This window comes from Musca vetustissima, unplaced genomic scaffold (genome assembly GCF_032173495.1).
Source record: "Musca vetustissima isolate MV318-11 ecotype Yass unplaced genomic scaffold, APGP_CSIRO_Mvet_v1 utg7762, whole genome shotgun sequence".
Taxonomy (NCBI): domain Eukaryota; kingdom Metazoa; phylum Arthropoda; class Insecta; order Diptera; family Muscidae; genus Musca; species Musca vetustissima.
The window spans coordinates 817,315-836,795 of record NW_026887718.1 but is presented as its reverse complement, the minus strand read 5'-3'; the positions used below and the strand labels follow the sequence as shown (position 1 = coordinate 836,795).

General features: G+C 34.1%; 1 protein-coding gene across 1 annotated transcript; it reads left to right on the top strand.

Moving 5' to 3' along the window:
• Positions 1–205: 205 nt before the first annotated feature.
• Positions 206–16,150, top strand: LOC133335421 (endothelin-converting enzyme 1-like). Its single transcript, XM_061543692.1, has 2 exons — positions 206–1,967; positions 15,804–16,150. Exons 1-2 carry the CDS (start codon positions 206–208, stop codon positions 16,148–16,150), a joined length of 2,109 nt encoding a protein of 702 aa, XP_061399676.1.
• Positions 16,151–19,481: the final 3,331 nt, after the last annotated feature.

Below are 19,481 nucleotides of genomic sequence, written 5' to 3'. Positions count from 1 at the left end.
ATGGTGTTGTGGTGTGCGAAAATTACCATCGGAACCAAGTGTGAAATCAATAACCGATTTAAAGAGCTCACCTCTTGTCATCCACTTCGAGAATGTTCGTAAATTTATGAATGAATCGGTTAACCCATGCGATAATTTTTACGATTTTGCTTGTGGAAATTGGAGATCGTATTATCCGGCAAATCAAAGTGTAAAACACACACGAATGTTTGATGAACTTAATAAAGATTTCGATAGGAGACTTATTGAACTTCTCAATAATGAAGAGGTGGGGAACTGGACGGATGCGGAGCGTAAAATAAAAACATTTTATTCTTCATGTGTGAATTCAGCAACGGGTGCAACGAGTTTATATATCAAAGAAAAATTTAAAGAAATTTCAAGTGAATTTGGTTTGTTCCCCTATCACTCAAAATTTCTCAGTGAAAGGAAAGAGCAAGAATTCGATTGGCTGAAGACAGTGGCCAAAATTTCCCACACCTATGGCTTTAATATTATTTTTGGGGTTTCCGTAAAACCCGATGCCAAAGATCATACCTCGCACAATTTAATTTTAGGCAGTGAGAAATTTCAACTCCACCACCACCAACGTTTGAGACATGAATATGAAGAAATTCTAAAATATATAAATTTCCATCCAGAGACTGCAAATGGTGTTGCATGGCAAATTATTGATTTTGAATCATCACTACTGCAAGCAAATCATTATGGAGCCCAAAGTCCAGTCAGCGGTTCTGTGGACAGTATTCACAATAAATATTTCCCCCAAATGGATATTAAAAGGTTCCTGAACATCTCTTTTGGTTATGTACCTGCCGGAATTGTATGGCTTGAAAATCCCGGATATTTGGATAATCTAATAAAAACTTTAAAATTCACACCCAAAAAGTTGGTGATGAACTACATCGTTACAAAATTACTTCATCATTTCTGGTTGGACTTGGGACATCAACACCTTGGTCAAATGGAATTATGTGTCAAGGTGGCAAAAGAGAAATTTCCACACATTCTAAGTCAAATGTTTATCAAATCCAATACTGAGATAGAAGAAAAAATAAAAGGCATTGAACGATTATGGGCTCAGTTAAAATCATCTTTACAAAGGATATTGGAATCTAAGAGACCCACGTGGTTTGATGTAAACACTCGACAAATGGCATTAGACAAGTTACACTCAATGACCATACAGGTGGCCACATATGAACATCACAATTTTGAAAACGAATATCGCTGGCAGTCATTTATCCCAAACGATTATATAGAAAACTTAAGGACTCTTCGCTCATTTGAAGCTTTCAGGAAACGCCAGCTATTACACCAAAAACCCCAACACGAACACGTTTCATTGGATCTGAGGACCCCTGTTTATGTGATATCTTCAAACTCAATTATTGTACCAGTTTCAATTCTTAACTCCCAATTCTTGTGGTCATCTTCGAATCCGAATGTGACAAACCTGGCCCATTTGGGATTTTGCATTGCTCACGAAATTATGCATGCCTTTAGTGGCGAAGGTCGTAACTACAATCAAGAGGGTAATTTTTACAAATATTGGAATACGTTTGCTGAACACAAATACAACGAGTTAGAGTCCTGTCTAGTCGAACAGTATGGAAATTACACGGGAAAACCCAGCTTTCTATCAAAACTCCACAAACCAGATCATAAACAAGATGAGAATGTCGCAGACAATGCAGGTATTGTATTGGCCTATGAGACGTTCAGGAAGGACAACAATTATGAATTGGATGTGGCTTTTAAATATACGCATGATCAATTGTTTTTTATTAACTATGCTCAATTGTGGTGTGCGGATACTTGGCAAAAGGAAAATATGGAGGGTATTGTCGCATCCGGTGGCCATGCTCACGATGAATTACGGGTGTTAGTACCGCTCCAGAATTTTGATGAATTTTCCAAAGTATTTAAATGTTCCAAAGGTAGTGCTATGAATCCTTATCATAAATGTAAGTTTTGGTAAATTTGTTAAATAAATACAATTTTGTTATCTATTTATGTAAATTGTAAGTTAGTTTTTATTTGATAGTGTTGAGAAGGTAACAACATATATTGTAGTTGTCCAAAATAGGCGGTCAAATAAATTGAAATAACTTTTCAACATATAAAAATAATGTGAGACCTTTAAAATAATGTTAGGAGCATTATATGAGGTTATGTCTACTTCGGGAGGGATATCAGTAGAATATTAGAATATGGGTTTACATACTTTTATTTTGATTTATTCTGTGCTATGTTATTGTATTTGACCAATGCAGCGATGTAGCCAGAGAGTTTGCAAAAGCGATGTTTTATTTTGTACTACGATATAAAATATGTTAATATAGGCCCATATAAAAGTCTCGTCCCTAAACTGCATGTTCTGACATAGGCTATATATAAATGTCCTTCCCAGTTTTCGATGTTCGATGTTGTTGTTTTTTATCCAAATTATATCTAATTTGGTAGAAAAACGTGCCCTAACTCCCCAAAATAACGAAACGGGCTATCCTAAAAAGTGAACCAATATTGATATTTTTGGGTGGGAAGAGTTGTATATGTATACAGAATTTATTGAAATATTTACATATAAAAAAGGTTTTATTGAAAAAATGTGTTACATTGAGAATATATCAATAAAACGTTAAAATATCAATTCCCTTCTTTCAGGAATTAACTAAAATCATATGAACAACATTTTTGTAGAATATGGCGAGGATGAAAAATCGCATCTTGTGATAATTGGAGTCCGGTTCAATAAATTAAGGACGAAAAGGACACACAAGGAGTAGACTTTGAAGGAAGAAATGTCGTACAAAAGATTCCTCGTTCGATTTCACTGAAGAAATGTACTCTGCAAAAAATACAAACAATAGCTGTAAATGAAGATATGTTTTCAAGTATAATAGGGTCGCCAGCAAAAAATGACCTAAGTCGAATTTTTCCTCTGAGGTTTTTATACACTCACCAAGATCGCAATAGGAATATTCCACAAACCTAAAACTCTCTCTTTGAGTTGGTTCGTATCATGGTGCAAAATCCATGCTTTGGTTTGTCATAAATTTGTGCGTTTCTGACGAATTGTTGCGCACAAACGGCACATAATTTCAAGGTAGTTTTTCTTATAGACCGTACGATTATCCAAAATCATTTTCTTCGCTGTTTTAATATTTTCATCGGTTGTTGAAGAGTCTGTGCGCTTTTTGTATTTTAAAGCTTTCAACCACATTTTCCAAACGAATTAAAATTATTTGTCATTTCAAACAGTTGTGCAGTAGATTTTCTAAATTTTGAAGATCCAAGCTTAACCTTCAAATGAAATGTTTAAAGTTCGTTTCGACCAGACTAATTTCTATATATATACTAGCATATTCCCGCTATCTCCTTAGCGAATGTGGGTAATATTTAAACATGTATTAACATTTTACTGCATATGTCAGAAAAACTAAACAATCCACACATTAATATCGAACATAAATTCAATTTGAATATCATTTAATACCAAATTGCATGATTCAAGCTCTAAATGTTCTCCCAAATCCAAATTTTACCAAATTTATTTCCATTTACCACACATTATTTCCATATGTACCCTCCTACACCCCCACAATGATTCCAAATTTAAAGGATTTCACCTCAATCGGTTCACCCACAATTCAAATTGTACCATATTTAGTAGACAGTAGTACGAATTTCCAAAACTTTCTACATACCCAAATGCTACAGCTCCACAGTGATCCTAAATCCAAGATTCGGGATTCCAACTCTATCGGTTTACCTCCAATTCAAATTGTAACAAATTTAGTACATAGTAGTACCAATTTCCAAAACTTCCTACATACGCCAATCTTACACCTCAACAGTGACCCTGACTCCAAATTTCATGAGTCTAGCTCTATTGGTTCACCTAAAATTCAAATTGTATTAATAAGTATGAATTTCTTAAACCAACAGTGATCCTGTACCAGTTATAGTACGATTTAGTACTTTTCATACACATAAGTAACAAATTTCCAAATATTTTCCTACATTCCGACGATAATGTCAATTTCAAATTTCAGGATTCCAGCTCGATTTGCAACTCCAAATTAAATTTGTACCAAAGTTAGTACCATATAGTACTTTTCGTACACATGAGTACACGCTTTCAAAACTATCTCCTTAAAATTTCCAAATTTCTATCCATTCACATGCTACGAAATTGTACCAAATTTTGTAAAGGTTAGTACTTTTCACATACTTTTAGTTCGAATTTCCAAAAAAAAACCTCCATCAGTGACCCTCAATTAAAATTTAAGCGTTCTAGCTCTACCGGTTCGTCAAATACAAATGGTATCACATTTAGTACTTTTCCTACCATTCTAGTACAAATTTCCAAAAATCAAACCATATCTGTCACTTTTGGACCAACAGTGACCCTCACCCAAAATTTCAAGATTCTAGCTTCAGCCGTTTCGTCTGGGCGTTGATGAATCGTAAAGTCAGTCAATCACTTTACTTTCTTATTAGTTTAGATAGATATATACACTGGTGGCCAAAACTAAAGCAACTGAAATGGTAAATGACCTTTAGCATTTTTTAAAAATAATGTTATAGTGAGAGATTCCACTTTTAAAAAGAAAAATATGAACGCAAAAATTATTTTGAAATAAAAAATATTCTATTGGAAACTAAAAATAAAATGCTAAATTTGATCCTTGAATGTACAATTTCTCGCATTCTGAATCTTTAGTTATGTGTGTGTATCCTTTTTGATTTTGATATCTCCAAAAATTTGTTTATAGGGTGAAGATTTGATGATTATCTTGGCCATTATAAAAACCGGATTTTTGGCTTCCGCAACCAATCTTTGACATGCAGAGATGGTCCATCAGAAATAGTGACGTAAATGACATACATTTCCGACTTATAACACATATGTCAGAAACTTCGGAAGCCCAACCAAAACCATTAGGCTTTTGACAAAATAGCTATTTCCATTAATCAATTTCGAAATTACGTATACTTTACTCGAATCCATATCAAATTTCAAAATTTTCTTCTCCAAAAAGTTTAGAATTTCTTATAAGTTCTAGTAAGGAATAGACAGATATATCGACGCCTCCGAACCATAGTATGCTAAGTCTGAAAAGTGAGTTTTTCAGTAGAAGCTTTCAAAGTATGGAAGTTTCTTTATTTGAACGTGCCATGCTAAGTACATTTTTGCTTATAACTTTGGTTTGGATTGGCCGATGATTACCAAAATTTCAGTGAATGTAAATTAAGGACCGTAGTATCTAAAAACGTAAAGAACTTTAAAACATGCTAAGTCGACTTAGCATACTATGGTTCGGAGGCGTCGATATGTAAAAATAATATATATTCTTGAAAATGACAGTATATTGTAAAAATATTCAAATAAATGGATTTAACCACATTTATTACATTTTATACACGTATATGACGCTTTCGACGTTTACACCTTTTTGACAGTCGAAAACATAAAAATTCGTCACACGCACCATCCCTGTTGACATGTTTCATTGTATGTTTGTGGTTATCGACAAGCAGAAACATCCAAATAGGGGGAAGGGAACCATACCGTTTTCAACACCTTAGTATAAACAATCCGGTCCATTACTTCATAAATCTCGTAATTAGATCGAACTCCATAAAAAGAAAAACAGACCAATACCATTATTGACCCTCCTCCATGCTTCCCAGTAGCCCCAGTACTAAGGCTTGAACCTTTCCTTTTTTGTCTTCTTGTCAGAGCCTTTAATATTGAACTTGAATTCATCCGAGAACAAAATGTGTCTCTAATGATTCGGACTCCAATTAATATGAGCTTTTGTTATAGGTATTATAGCTTTCCGATTCTTTTCAGAAATATAAGAATTCTCTTGATAGTTCCCGGGCATGTAGTCCTGCTACCATAGCTCGCCCACGCGCTGTTCTCGCGGTTTTATCCATCAATAACCCTCTCACCAATTCCGTTGAAGTCTTAAATGGGTTGTATTTTTATGAAAATTTTTTTGATCAGTACGAACTGATGTTCTTTTGCAGCCTTCCTCGGTGCTGAATTGTCACTGCTGATATAGTTGCATAAAATCAACATATAATTCGAGAAATCACTGATTATTCATGGAATATTTCTCCGAAATCATTTTCTGTGATAAATTATTTTCACAATCACTGGTAATTATCGGTTTTATTGTTATTTTTTATTTGTTTAAGCATTATATATTTTTGGCAGTAAGTCAAAATTGAAAACAGACACATGTTATTGTAATAAAATCCCTTTAAGGGGACCTCCCATTTTCGGTGTCAATTTTTATACCCTTCACCACACTGTGGTACAGGGTATTATGTCTTTGTGCATATGTTTGTAACAGGCAAAAGGAAACGATATGCATAGAATCACTTTCTAAGTCGATTTATGCTTGTCCGTCCGTCCGTCTGTCTGTCTGTGCATGTTAAATTGTAAACAAAGTACAGGTCGCATTTATGATCCGAATTGGATGAAATTTGGCATAGGTCACTTATTCGGCCCAAGGACGAACCCTATTGAAATTGGGAAAAATCGGTTCAGATTTAGATATAGCTCCCATATATATATTTTACCGATTTAATGTAAACGGTCCCTATATATCTTTCGATTTGCACGAAATTTGGTACAGCCTAATCATTTAGGTCTATAATGATGTATGCCAAGTTTCGAGAAAATCGGTCCAGATTTAGATATAGCTCCCATATATAGTTTCGTCCGATTTCATGTAAATGGTGCCCCAAAGTCCCTATATATCTTTCGATTTGTACGAAATTTGGCATAACGTACTAAATTGAGCCTAGAGTGATGTCTGCCAAGTTTCGAGAAAATCGGTCCAGATTTAGATATAGCTCCCATATATAGTTTAGTCCGATTTCATGTAAATGGTCCCCCAAAGTCCCTATATATCTTTCGATTTGCACGAAATTTGGCATAACGTACTGTATTGAGCCTAGAATGATGTCTGCCAAGTTTCGTGAAAATCGGTCCTGATTTAGATATAGCTCCCATATATAGTTTCGTCCGATTTCATGTAAATGGTGCCCCAAAGTCCCTATATATCTTTCGATTTGCACGAAATTTGGCGTAACGTACTGAATTGAGCCTAGAATGATGTCTGCCAAGTTTCGTGAAAATCGGTTCTGATTTAGATATAGCTCCCATATATAGTTTCGTCCGATTTCATATAATTGGTGCACTAAAGTCCCTATATATCCTTCGATTTGCACGAAATTTGGCATAACGTACTGAATTGAGCCTAGAGTGATGTCTGCCAAGTTTCGATAAAATCGGTCCAGATTTCTATATAGCTCCCATATATAGTTTCGTCCGATTTCATGTAAATGGTACACCAAAGTCGCTATATATCTTTCGATTTGCACGAAATTTGGCATAACGTACTTAATTGAGCCTAGAGTTATGTCTGCCTTGTTTCGTGAAAATCGGTCCAGATTTAGATATAGCTCCCTTTTAATATAGATTTACTTTAAGTAATTGACGCACCAAGGAACCAATAGGCTGATAGGAAAGAAACGTTCTGAAAATAGTATAACCTAACCTGTGACAAGTTTTTTTGAAATCGCTTAATATTTGGATAGAGCTTCCATATATATTTTCGCCCGATTTCAAGTAAATTGTTAGTAAGTTTGACATCAATTTTTGCACAACTTACAAAATTGAGCATAGAATTACGCAGTTGCGTTTTCTAGAATTACAGACATAGCCCAACGGATGACCTATTTATATTTGTTTGAACTCGATTTACATACTTTATGGATAGATCTAGGTAGATGCACATTTACAAAAATATCACATATTTTATTTCATTCAATTTCATGTTAATAATCCTGTTTAATATACCCATAGTGGTGAAGGGTATCATATAGTCGGCACCGTCCGACTTTACTACTTTCCTTACTGGTTTTTTTTGGTTTAATTCGAATCTACTCTAATTCTAGAATGTCCCTACAAAATTAAAATCTCAAGAACTCTTGAAGATACAGCCGATTTATCGTGTCAGCATCAAGTGACGGCAAGAGTGATTCTCAAACTTTAAACGCATTTTTCTCGAAGCAGTGTTTTACCAATAGCGGGCACGATAACTCAAAAATTAATAATCCAATCAGTTTCAAATTTTGACACTTTTCTCTGGGAGGGTATAGCTCTCGTATGAACTAGGATAAAGTCAATCGGTGAAGATCTTCCTTATTTTTTAACTTAGTTTGTGGTAAAAAATAGGCGATTTTCCAAAAAAAAAAAAAAAAAATCAAAGTTCCGCCATTTTGTTAATTGTTGTGCGAAGTCAATAATCCTAGTTCATACGAGAGACAGACATGTACTCTTTCTAACACCGGTGGAATTTTCGGATTCCGATGTTCCAGCCATCAAAAAAAGGACTTTTCTTTGATCACAAAAACCAACAACAAAAAAATTTTGTAAATTATTTTTCTTCCTTTTTAAATCTTCAAATATATATGTGCAAAGTTACAAACCTTAACAAGCATTAGTATTCTAAAGTGGACCTATACCGACATTTCTAAAAACGGATTATGTAAACCATAATATAAATTTCAGAAATTTTTAATGGATAATTATACCCTCAGCCATATACACTATAACACGGTGAAAATGTGCCTCATCGAAATATTGGTTTTAGACCCCATGTTTCTTAGGACCAAATCCGTTTCAGAAAATTTAGATTTCATCCAAACTTTGCCCATCTTATTATTTCTTCCAAACTTTGTTCAAATTAGAAGATGGGGAATATCGGTCCCCTCCTTCTGGAACCTCCACACAGGGGCTAGGTCTAAATGCTTCTATAGTTCAATATCGAACCTTACGTTCTAATTGTTTATCTCGCTATCCTCCGCAGGTGAAATGATTACAACAGAGTCTTAGAACCAAACTCAAAACGAGTAACAAATCAGGTAACTATTTTAATATAAACAAGTGAAAAGCGTTAAGTTCGGCCGGGCCGAACTTTGGATACCCTCCACCAGATACATGCAATGAAAATATAGGGAACATACCAAAAAGTGGACATATAACGATAATTCTACAAACCGATTTATGTAAACCATTATATACACCAAATACAAATTTCAGCAATTTTTAATGGGGATTTTTCCTAAAATCTGTAAGATCCAAAAAGTGGACTGATACTGAGAATGCATGGTAGAGTATAAAATCCTCAAACTACTGTAATTTAGATTACAAAGTTATATGAGGGTATGCGTTTTTAATATTGATTACATGAGGGCTATGCCTAATTAATGACCTTCAGGAGGTATCACTATATTGTGGAGATGCCTAGATTCTGCCGACATATTTCATTATAGTCATATTATAGTTTTTTTTTTATCACAATGTCTTTAGAAGGCGGAATGTTTACAACAGATGGCTAAATAGTCTTTGTAGGTTAAAAATTGACTATTCCCTGTAAGGACTACCCAACCGCAACACACGGAACAAATCAGATTACCCCTAAAAAGGGGTGAATATTAATAATTTTTGGTGGGGAGATTTGTTACCATATACGACTACAAAATACCAAATTTCAGCGAATTCGGTTGAAAACGCGCCCAAGAACATTAAAATACCGAAAATTGGAGGTGCTCTTATATGCGGCAAGCCAAAAAATTTACCTATATTTATAATTTTTTGTGGAGAGATTTGCTACCCAATAAGAACTCAAATTACTAAACTACAGTCAATTCGGTGAAAAAATCCGGTCAAAACCCCCCAAAAACTGGAAAATGGGAGGTACCCCTATATGGGGGCTACCAGCAAAAGTGGACCTATATTTATAAACTTTAGTGGTACCCAATAAGAACCCCATGTACCAAATTACAGCGGATTCGAAAATTGGGGGTACCCTCCATGGGGGCTACCCGAAAAAATTGACCTATATTTATAATTTTTAGTACAGAGATTTGCTACTCAATAAGAACTCAAAGTACCGAATTTCAGCGAATTCGATCGAAAACGCGATCAATCCCCCCAAAATGCCGCAAAATTAGGGGTACCCATATATGGACCCATATTTATAATTTTTAGTGGAGAGATTCGCTACATAATAAGAACTCAATGTACCAAATTTCAGCTAATTCAGTTGAAAAACGCGCTCAAGAACCTCCAAATACCCAAAATTGGAGGGTACCCTTATATGGGAGCTGTGCCTAAACGTGGACCGATAAAGCCCATCTTCAGACTTGACCTGCCTGCAGACAAAAGACCACTCTATGCAAAATGTTGGCGATCTATCTCAATTCGTTTAGACGCTAGAGTGATTACAACAGACAGAAAGTCGGACATGTCTATATCGTCCTAGAATTTTAAGCTGATCAATCTGTCTATATAAAAGAGCTTTGTGTTAAGTAAGTGACTGACTGATAGATCATCGCCCAGACGAAACGGCTAAAGCTAGAAGCTTGAAATTTTGAGTGTGGGTTGTTGTTGGTGTGTAGGCGTGAGATAAGGCTGGGTTTTTGGAGATTCGTACTAGAAGGGTACGAAAAGTACTATAATGTACCAAATATGGTACCCTTTGTATTAAGCGAACGAGAAGAGCTAGAATTCTGAAATTTGGAATGTGGGTCTCTGATGGAAAGTTAGAAAGATGTACAAAAGGGTTTTTGGAAATTCGATCTATAAGTGTACTAAAAGTTCTAAATTTAGTTCTAATTCTACATATATTGAACATATATACCTAAAATCTTGAAATTTTATATAGAATACAGGTTGGGAAGTGGTGTTGATGTATAGAAAAGGTTTAAAATTTTCGTACTTATGGTTTTTAAAAAGTACTAAATTTGGTACTATTTGCATTTAGTTGAGTGTATATAGATGGAATCCTGAAAATCGGAATTAGGACTACTGTTGGAATACAGGATTGAGGTAGCTTTTAAAAATCGTACCTTTGTGTACGAAAAGTACTTAATGGTACTAAATTTGGTGCAAGTTGGATTTCGGTTCACATATAGAACTGCAGTCGTGAAATTGGGAATTAAAATGACAGTTGCAGTGTAGAATTGAGGTAGTTTTAGAAATTCGCACTTATTGGTACGAAAAGTACTAAATCGTACTAAATATAGTACAATTTGGATTTTGCTTAAACGGATGAGCTTAAAACCTGAAATTTGGAATTCTGATTACTGTTGAAGATTGAGCTATAGAGACATCTGTGGAAATTCGTATTTGTGTGTACGAAAAGTACTAAACGGCACTAGATATGGTACAATTTGGATTTGGGTGAACGGAGAGAGCTGGAAACCTAAAATTTGGAATAATGGTTGCTTTTAGAATATAGAATTAAGGTATGGAAGCATAGTACGTATGTGTATTAAATGGTACTATATATGGTACAACTTGATTAAGTGGATAGAGTGGGACTCCAGAATTTTGGAATTAAAATTACTTTTGAAGTGTAGGATTGACGTAGTTTAATTATAGAAACAAAAAGTACTAAATGGTACCAATGGATAGGGTTGAGATCCTGAAATTTTTATTAAATTAATATTAATGTTGGAGTGCAGGATTGAAATATGTCGGTAGTTTTGAAAATTTGTCATTTCGTGTACTAAATTTGGTACAGTTTAGATCAGAGTGAATGTATAGAGATGGAAAACTTAAATTTAGAATGCAAATCACAGTATTAAGGTAGTATTGGAATTGCGTACTCTTGGATAATAGAAGCACTAAATGGTACTAAATAGGGTACAATACTGTGGGAGTGTAGATTTGATAAAGTTTGGAATATGGGTACGAAAAGTACAGAATGGTACCAAATCTGGTACAATTTGGTTTTTGATGAACAGACAGAGCTGGAATTCTTAAATTTTGACTTACGATTACTATTTGAAATAAGGATTGAGGTATATTTGGAAATTCGTACTTATGAGTACCAAAAGTACTAAATTTGGTGGAATTAAAATTACTGTTGAAGAGTAAGATTGATGTAGTTTTAGAAATTCTTACTTATAAGTATGATGGTATAAGTATGATGATTTAGATTACTGTTGAAGTGTAGTATTTAGCTATAGAGATAACTATGGAAACTCGAATTGATTTGTACGAATAGTAAATAGAATAGCAAATGCACTAAATATCGATTTCGGCAACGGAATCACATTATATGCATAGAATCACATTCTATGTCGATTTATGCATGTCCGTCTGTCTGTCCATGTTAAATTGTAAACAAAGCATACGTACCATACGTGACATACGTCACATATTTGGTCCAAGGACGAACCCTATTGAAATTGGGAAAAATCTGTTCAAATTTAGATATAGTTCCCATATATATTTTAGTCCGATTTTAGGTAAATAGTGCACCAAACTCCCTATATTTCCTTCGATTTACACGAAATTAGGCACAGCGGGCTGAATTACGTCTAGAACGATGTGTGTTAAACATCGTGAAAATCGGCACCGATTTAGAAATAGCTCCCATATATAACTTCGTCCGATTTAATGTAAATGGTGTACCAAAGTCCCTATATATCTTTCGACTTGCACGAAATTAGGTACTTTACTACATCCTTACTGGTTTTAACCTGTTTAATGGAACTAAGAGAGATTTCGGAAAATAGTGCTTATGTGTATGAAGAGTACTAAATCGCAAACTATAGTACAACAAATTTACAGTATTTACGATACCATATGAAATATTTTTTGTATTCCCTTTCCGCATACGAAGTAGCGGGTACTTTGCTAGTAATATATATATATACTTTATATGGTCGGAAATGATTATTTCAATGAGTTACAAACGGAAAAACAAAATTAATATACCCTCCATACTATGGTGGAGGGTATAAAAAGGGAGTTATATGGGGACTACCCAATAAGAACACAATGCAGCAAATTTCAGCGAATTCGGTTGAAAGACGCGCTCAAGAACCCCAAAATACCGAAAATTGGGGGGTACCTTTATATGGGAGCTATGCCTAAACGTGGACCGATAAAGCCCATCTTCGAACTTCACCTGCCGGCAGACAAAATTTTGGCGATCTATCTCAATTCGATTAGACGCTAGAGTGATTACAACAGACAGACGGACAGACAAGAATATATGGGAAATTACAAAAATCTTTTAAATTCCTTGAAGCTGAGGTTTGCAAGCTTATAACTCGCGAAATATGAACATATTGCATATAATTTAAATTCATTTCTATAAAATGAAGTGTTCTTGTCAAAATCTTAAAATATTGGTAATAAATAATAAGTTGCGTGGATGCTGTGATGGTGGTAATGTTGAAAAATGGGTGAAATGTGTTGAAGCCAACGAGTTTTTTTGTGTTCCTTCCTGATTTGTGGCTAAACTACACAACGCACGCACATGTGATCAATGACTGAGTTGCAGAATACCCCATGGACAATACGGTTCTAATGTATGATTTTTTGATATAATCACTGCATACACCCAAAACGGATGCTGACATTTTGAAGCCGGATTTTTGCTGTTTTTGGAATTTTTCTTATAATTACGATGCGCATCCAGATAATGGACTAAACTAATTATACGATTGTACAACTCGTGATTTTGCTGTAGCTTCGTAGCTTCTTTGCAATTGGGTTTCAAAGACGAAAATTCCTATTTTTTGAGTCTGACCCCGCGTGATTTTAGTTTTTTTTTACGTGCCGGATCTAATGAGCATATCCATGTTCAATTCCGCCCAATAAAACGGCGGATATAGGTACCTTGAATGTGGGAAAAACTGCAGAAACTTATTTTGACAAATTCGCGTATATAATCGCGTTTTTCTTCGAATTGTTTTCACATACATTCATTCTTGTGTTATTATATTCGCGAATCTGTTGAAAATAGGTCAAAAATATATCAATACGCGAATAATATGCGTATTTTATCCAAAATAGATTGTGGAGACACATCCGCGATTCTTAACCGATCCTTTTAAAATAGGTGTCCTTTTGTGTATTTTCATAGGAGATTACTGAAATCGGATGCGCATAAAAAACGTATGCACGTTGCGCCATTTTTACTCATTTTTAGGGTTTTTGCCTAGTAAAGTGCATCGAGCAGCACACTTTGGCCGCTAAATGAAAACTCGAAAAATGCATAATTATTGGAAGAGATTGATTCGGTTTATACGAAAACCGCATGCGCATCAACTGATTTCAACGAATACGCGAACTGTATGCTTTTTAATGTTGATCATTTTCATATACTGTAACTGCAATATATTTGGTCATTTTTAAAGTCAAAACTCTTAACAGAGGAATCTACCGATATTTAACAATCATCTCAAAGAATTTGTAGAAGAAATCGTCACGTGTTGTAGAAGATCTACACCTTTTTCAGACGTTATTCAAAACATTTCAATTGCAATTCGAGAATTTCATTTGTAATTCGAAAACTCAATTTGCAATTCATAACATTTCACTTGTAATTCGAGTATGTAATTTGTAATTCACAACATTTCATTTGTAATTTTAAACTTTTCGTATGAAATTCAAAAAATTTCATTTGAAATTTCAAAACTTTCATTCGTAATTCGAATATTTCAATTTGTATTTCGTAGAGTTTCATTTGATATTCAAAGAAATCCATTTGAAATTCAAAGAATCGAATTTGAAATTCATAACATTTCACTTGTAATTCACAAAATTTCAGTTGTAATTCATAACAATTCATTTCAAATTCATACATATTCCTTTTGTGTTACCAATAATATTTTTCGAATTTAAAATTAAATGTTATGAAAAACAAATGGAATGTTATGTATTTCAAAACAAATGTTAAGAATTTCAAATGGAATTATTTAAATTTCAAATGGAATTTTATTAATTTCAAGTGGAATTTTATGAATTTCAAACGCAAATACTTGGAATTTCAAATGAAAGGGATCGAAATATGTGTAAAAACTAAAACATTGTTATTAGAAGGGTAAAGATAACTAAAATGTCAGAGTTCATCTGTTTGTACAGTAGAGTCCCAATAGTTTTGCCCAAGCAAAAATTGAGACAATTTCCTTTTCCATACATTATTTATTTCAAAACGAATTTTGTGTTTATGATTTTGTTTTTTTTTTTAATTGAATAATAAAGTACCCGATTCAAAACTGAAAAAACCTACACGATATCTTTATTTTTGAAAAAGTTATGCGGCATTTATTATATTTGCAATTTTGGTTGCTTTAGTTTTGGCGCAATTTAACAACATACTTTCTAACCTCCACCACAACAGCTGGTGAGTGGTGTTAAAAATCAGCTTCTTTTTATTGGATTTCCAAACATAGTTTATAACAAAGATTATTCAAAACACGAAATTTTCATTGATTATAACATAAAACGTTCTTCACATGTATGCCAGTGTTTTTCGCATTACTTTCTCTCCATCTGCACTTGTTGAAAGACATAAATGAGCCAAAAATGTAAATGACTTAAAAATAAGTTCGGTCTTGATAGCAGCCACAGTTCTTGGTTATTGGAATATGGATGCCAGTCAAAATGTTCTGCAAGAACCGATCGTTTGTGATATTTTTGCTTCTAATTAACATTCAGGTCATCTGCAATTCCGACACCAATGAAGTTCAGAAATTAAAGACAATGTCCGATTTTCTTAAAAGTTCTTGCCAGTGTTTATCGCAATGGCAATGTGAATGTTGTTCGCAAATCGACAAAGATCGGCTGAATATTCATCAGAACTGTAAGTATAAAGTAAAAAGAAACTAAAATAATTCAAACGTAACGAAATATTGTTACAGATGTATTGATTACTATTTTTTTTTTTTGTTTTTTCTTCGTTTTTTAGTGTGCCTCGACTGGCTTGTAACTTCTCGAACATGGATGGTTCAAGTAAATCTTCGCCTAAATGACAGAGTTTTATACACAAATGAGTTTCCTGCCTGGCAAATACCACCGTTTTGTTTTCCCATCAGTCCGCAACTGTTCTTAACGGGATGTCTTCAAGTGCATAGTTTGGGCCATCACAACTTCAACACCCTGCATGCTTGCGGTAATGTCACCATCAATGTCATAACATTTAACCTTATCAATTGGCCAATTGGTTGCGTGGATGTTGGTAGTTCGGGTGTGCAATTGGTGGAACCGAATCATGATGTGTTTAAGGTAATTGAGGAAAATAGTCCAGGTGTTTAGTTTGTATGTAAAATGAGATAATTAATTTAATTTTGCATTTTTTTGTGTGTGTGTTTTTTAAATAAATTATGTTAAAACTAAATAAGAAAATGATTGTTCAAATGGTAAATTCCAGAATTAACCACAATTAGAAATGTCGTTAATTTGGATTCAGATTTAGATATAGCTCCCAGATATAGTTTCGTCCGATTTTTGGTAAATGGTCTACCAAACTCCCAATATTTTCCCCAGCTATACAAAGTTTTGCACAGCGTACTGAATTAGGTCCAGTTTGATTTCTTTGATATAGCTCGCATATATTGTTTCGTCCGATTTTATGTAAATATTGTCCGATTTCAATAAATATTTGTCCGATTCAAACAAAATGTTGCACAGCGTACAAGATTAGGACCACATTGATGTATACGAATAATAAAGTCATTAACCACAATTAGAAACGTCGTTAATTTCCACCGTTAAGTTCAAAACACTTACCTACATTACAAAGTATCTGTCAGGAGGTTTGATTGTTCTGTAAGAATTTCAGACAATTAATAATAAAAAAATGGTACTCTGGATATCAGTAAAACCATTAATAATCCGAAAATGATGGTAGGTATTTTTTATATTGGGTTATGTCAAGAAATGATCCTATATTTACCCTACACCACTTTGGTTACATACAAGAGATGCTAATATATACACTATTCTGTAGATAGAACAGACATATAATCTTTAGAGGACAATTCAAATAAAATCGGACGAAATTATATATGTGAGCTATATCTAAATCTGAACCGATTTCAACAAAACTTCACAGACTTCAAACTGGACATAATTCAGTAGGCTGTGCAAAATTGCGTCTCAATCGGAAAAATATATGGGGTTCGGTGCACCATTTCCATAAAATCGGAGGAAATTATATATGGGAGCTATATCTAAATCTGAACCGATTTCCACAAATCTTCGTATACATCAATGTGGTCCTAATTCTGTACGCTGTGCAAATTTTTGTTTGAATCGGACGAATAATGGGAGTTTGATGCACCATTTAGATAAAATCGGTCGAAAATATATATAGTTCTCTGTGCAAAATTTTATTTGAATCGGTCAAATATTGGTAGTTTGGTGGACCATTTACAAAAAAAAAAATCGGACAAGACGATATATGGGAGCTATATCTAAATCTGAACCGATTTCCACAAAGCTTCGAAAAATCAATATGGACCTATTTCAGTACGCTATGCTAAATTTTGTTTGAATCGAACAAATATTGGGAGTTTGGTGCACCTTTTACATAAAATCGGACGAAACTATATATGCGAGTTATATCAAAGACATCAAACTGGACCTAATTCAGTACGCTGTGCAAATATATATAAAAATATTGGGAGTTTGGTGGGCCATTTACCAAAAATCGGACCAAACTATATCTGGGAGCTATATCTAAATCTGAACACATTTCTACAAAACTTCGTATACATCATTATAAACATATTTCAACGCGCTCTGCAAACTGTTGTATCAATCGGACAATCTTTGGGAGTTTGGTACACTATTTACATAAAATCTGACGAAACTATATAAGGCAGCTATATCTAAATCTGAACCGATTTTAAAAAAAAACTTCTCTGACATCAAACTGGACTTAAGTTAGTATGCTGTGCTAAAATTTGTTTGATTCGGACAAATATTGGGAGTTTGGTGCACAATTTATCACAAATCGGACGAAACTATGTATGGGAGCTATATCTAAATCTGAACTGATTTCAACAAAACTGCGTATACATCAATATGGACCTAATTCATTACAAAATATGCTTATTTTATAATGGCGTTTGTTAAACTGTTCTCAGTATACATTTGGGAATACTTTTTATTTTAAATTTAAGTTATTTAAAATAAATTAATAAGCTCCTAAAAATATGCTGTAGTTTAGTGTTTTTGTTCACAGTATGATACCTTTCATGACACAATGATTAGCGCAGCTGATGATTTGATTAACTGTCAAAGTGCATAATGAATACATGAATTCGATGTGCAGTGTTGCCAACCATTTGAAATATTATATGGAAATATTTGACAGATAATCGAGACAAAAACAACGGTTTTTGTTTTGATACATCACCTTATTATTGCACCATGATACCTTTCACCACTTTGGGTATATAAAAGACATGTTCGTAAGATTTTTATTGCAAAGAGCATTGCAAGACCATTGACATCTATTGGTGAATCGACTTCAGTTAATCCATAACAATGTTTAAAATTTGTCAGAAACAGACAGACGCACGGATTGACATGCATAAATCGAAACAGAAAGTGATTCTATGGATATTCTCAAAAAGGAACCATGTGTCTATCTCTTCTCCTTTTGCCTGTTTCAAACATATGCACAGAGACATAATACCCTGTACCGAAGTATTGTGAAGAGTATAATGATATATCGCAATAATATGTCTCCTGAAGACCAATAAACGTATTTCCCTAGGTGGTAAAATACTTATTTTAACAAAAATTGATGAAAGCTGCCATATCCGGAAATTGTTATATTCTGAGCACATTTTACAACCGAATTGGTTGTAATTCTACTAGACGTCTTGTGCGTTGATACCATCAGCTTTGTCCTCTCGCCATTTACTGTCAGTCCCATTTTGGCAGGGTCCTTTTCAATTCGTTCAAACGCTCGCAATGTTAGACCCATTATGTCGATGTCATCGGCGTTTGGTGTATAGAGTCCCATTTTTGGTAACCTTTGCATCTCGTATGACAAACTGTCAACTTGTCTGAATCGTTATATATTGAAGGGCTCCGAGGGTTCCTTTCCGACTTTACCTGCTGAGTCACTTTATCCTGCATAGCCATATTAATTTTGAAGGAATGCCGTCACTTTGTAGTCATCGAATAAGTGGAATGTGTCGATGTGCTTTTCCACAATTTGTTGCAGTGTGAAAATCAACCGCGTTGATAAGATCCAATAATATCAAGAATATAAAGGATGAAAAAAAAATAAGAAAGACTCGGGAGGATATTATAAAAATTTCCACATTTGATTTGACTGTCATTTCAAAGATAACCTGCAATATCTGCGAACAATTTTAGGGCCGTCTGTAAAAAAACGTCAATCCATAACTTAAAAACGTGATCTATTGCGAATTTCCCCTTTTAGATTCTTAATATATCCTCTGAGCAACTTCCCAGAGCCATGAGCTCCCCTGCAGGGAATCCAATGGGATATTGGTATAGCAAATAAAATTAGTTGGCAGTAGATTTTTATGATAGTGGGCCGTTTGGGTATGGTGTTACTTTTTCTGAATAGGGCTACAAAAATCCTAAACGATTCAACTATTCA

What these genes read in the sequence shown, in the direction of transcription:
- LOC133335421 (XM_061543692.1), top strand. Translation starts at nt 206, where the DNA reads ATGTTTGATGAACTTAATAAAGATTTCGATAGGAGACTTATTGAACTT. An exon ending in TATGAATCCTTATCATAAAT is followed by an intron (nt 1,968 to 15,803) that starts GTAAGTTTTGGT and finishes TTCGTTTTTTAG; the next exon opens with TGTGCCTCGACTGGCTTGTA.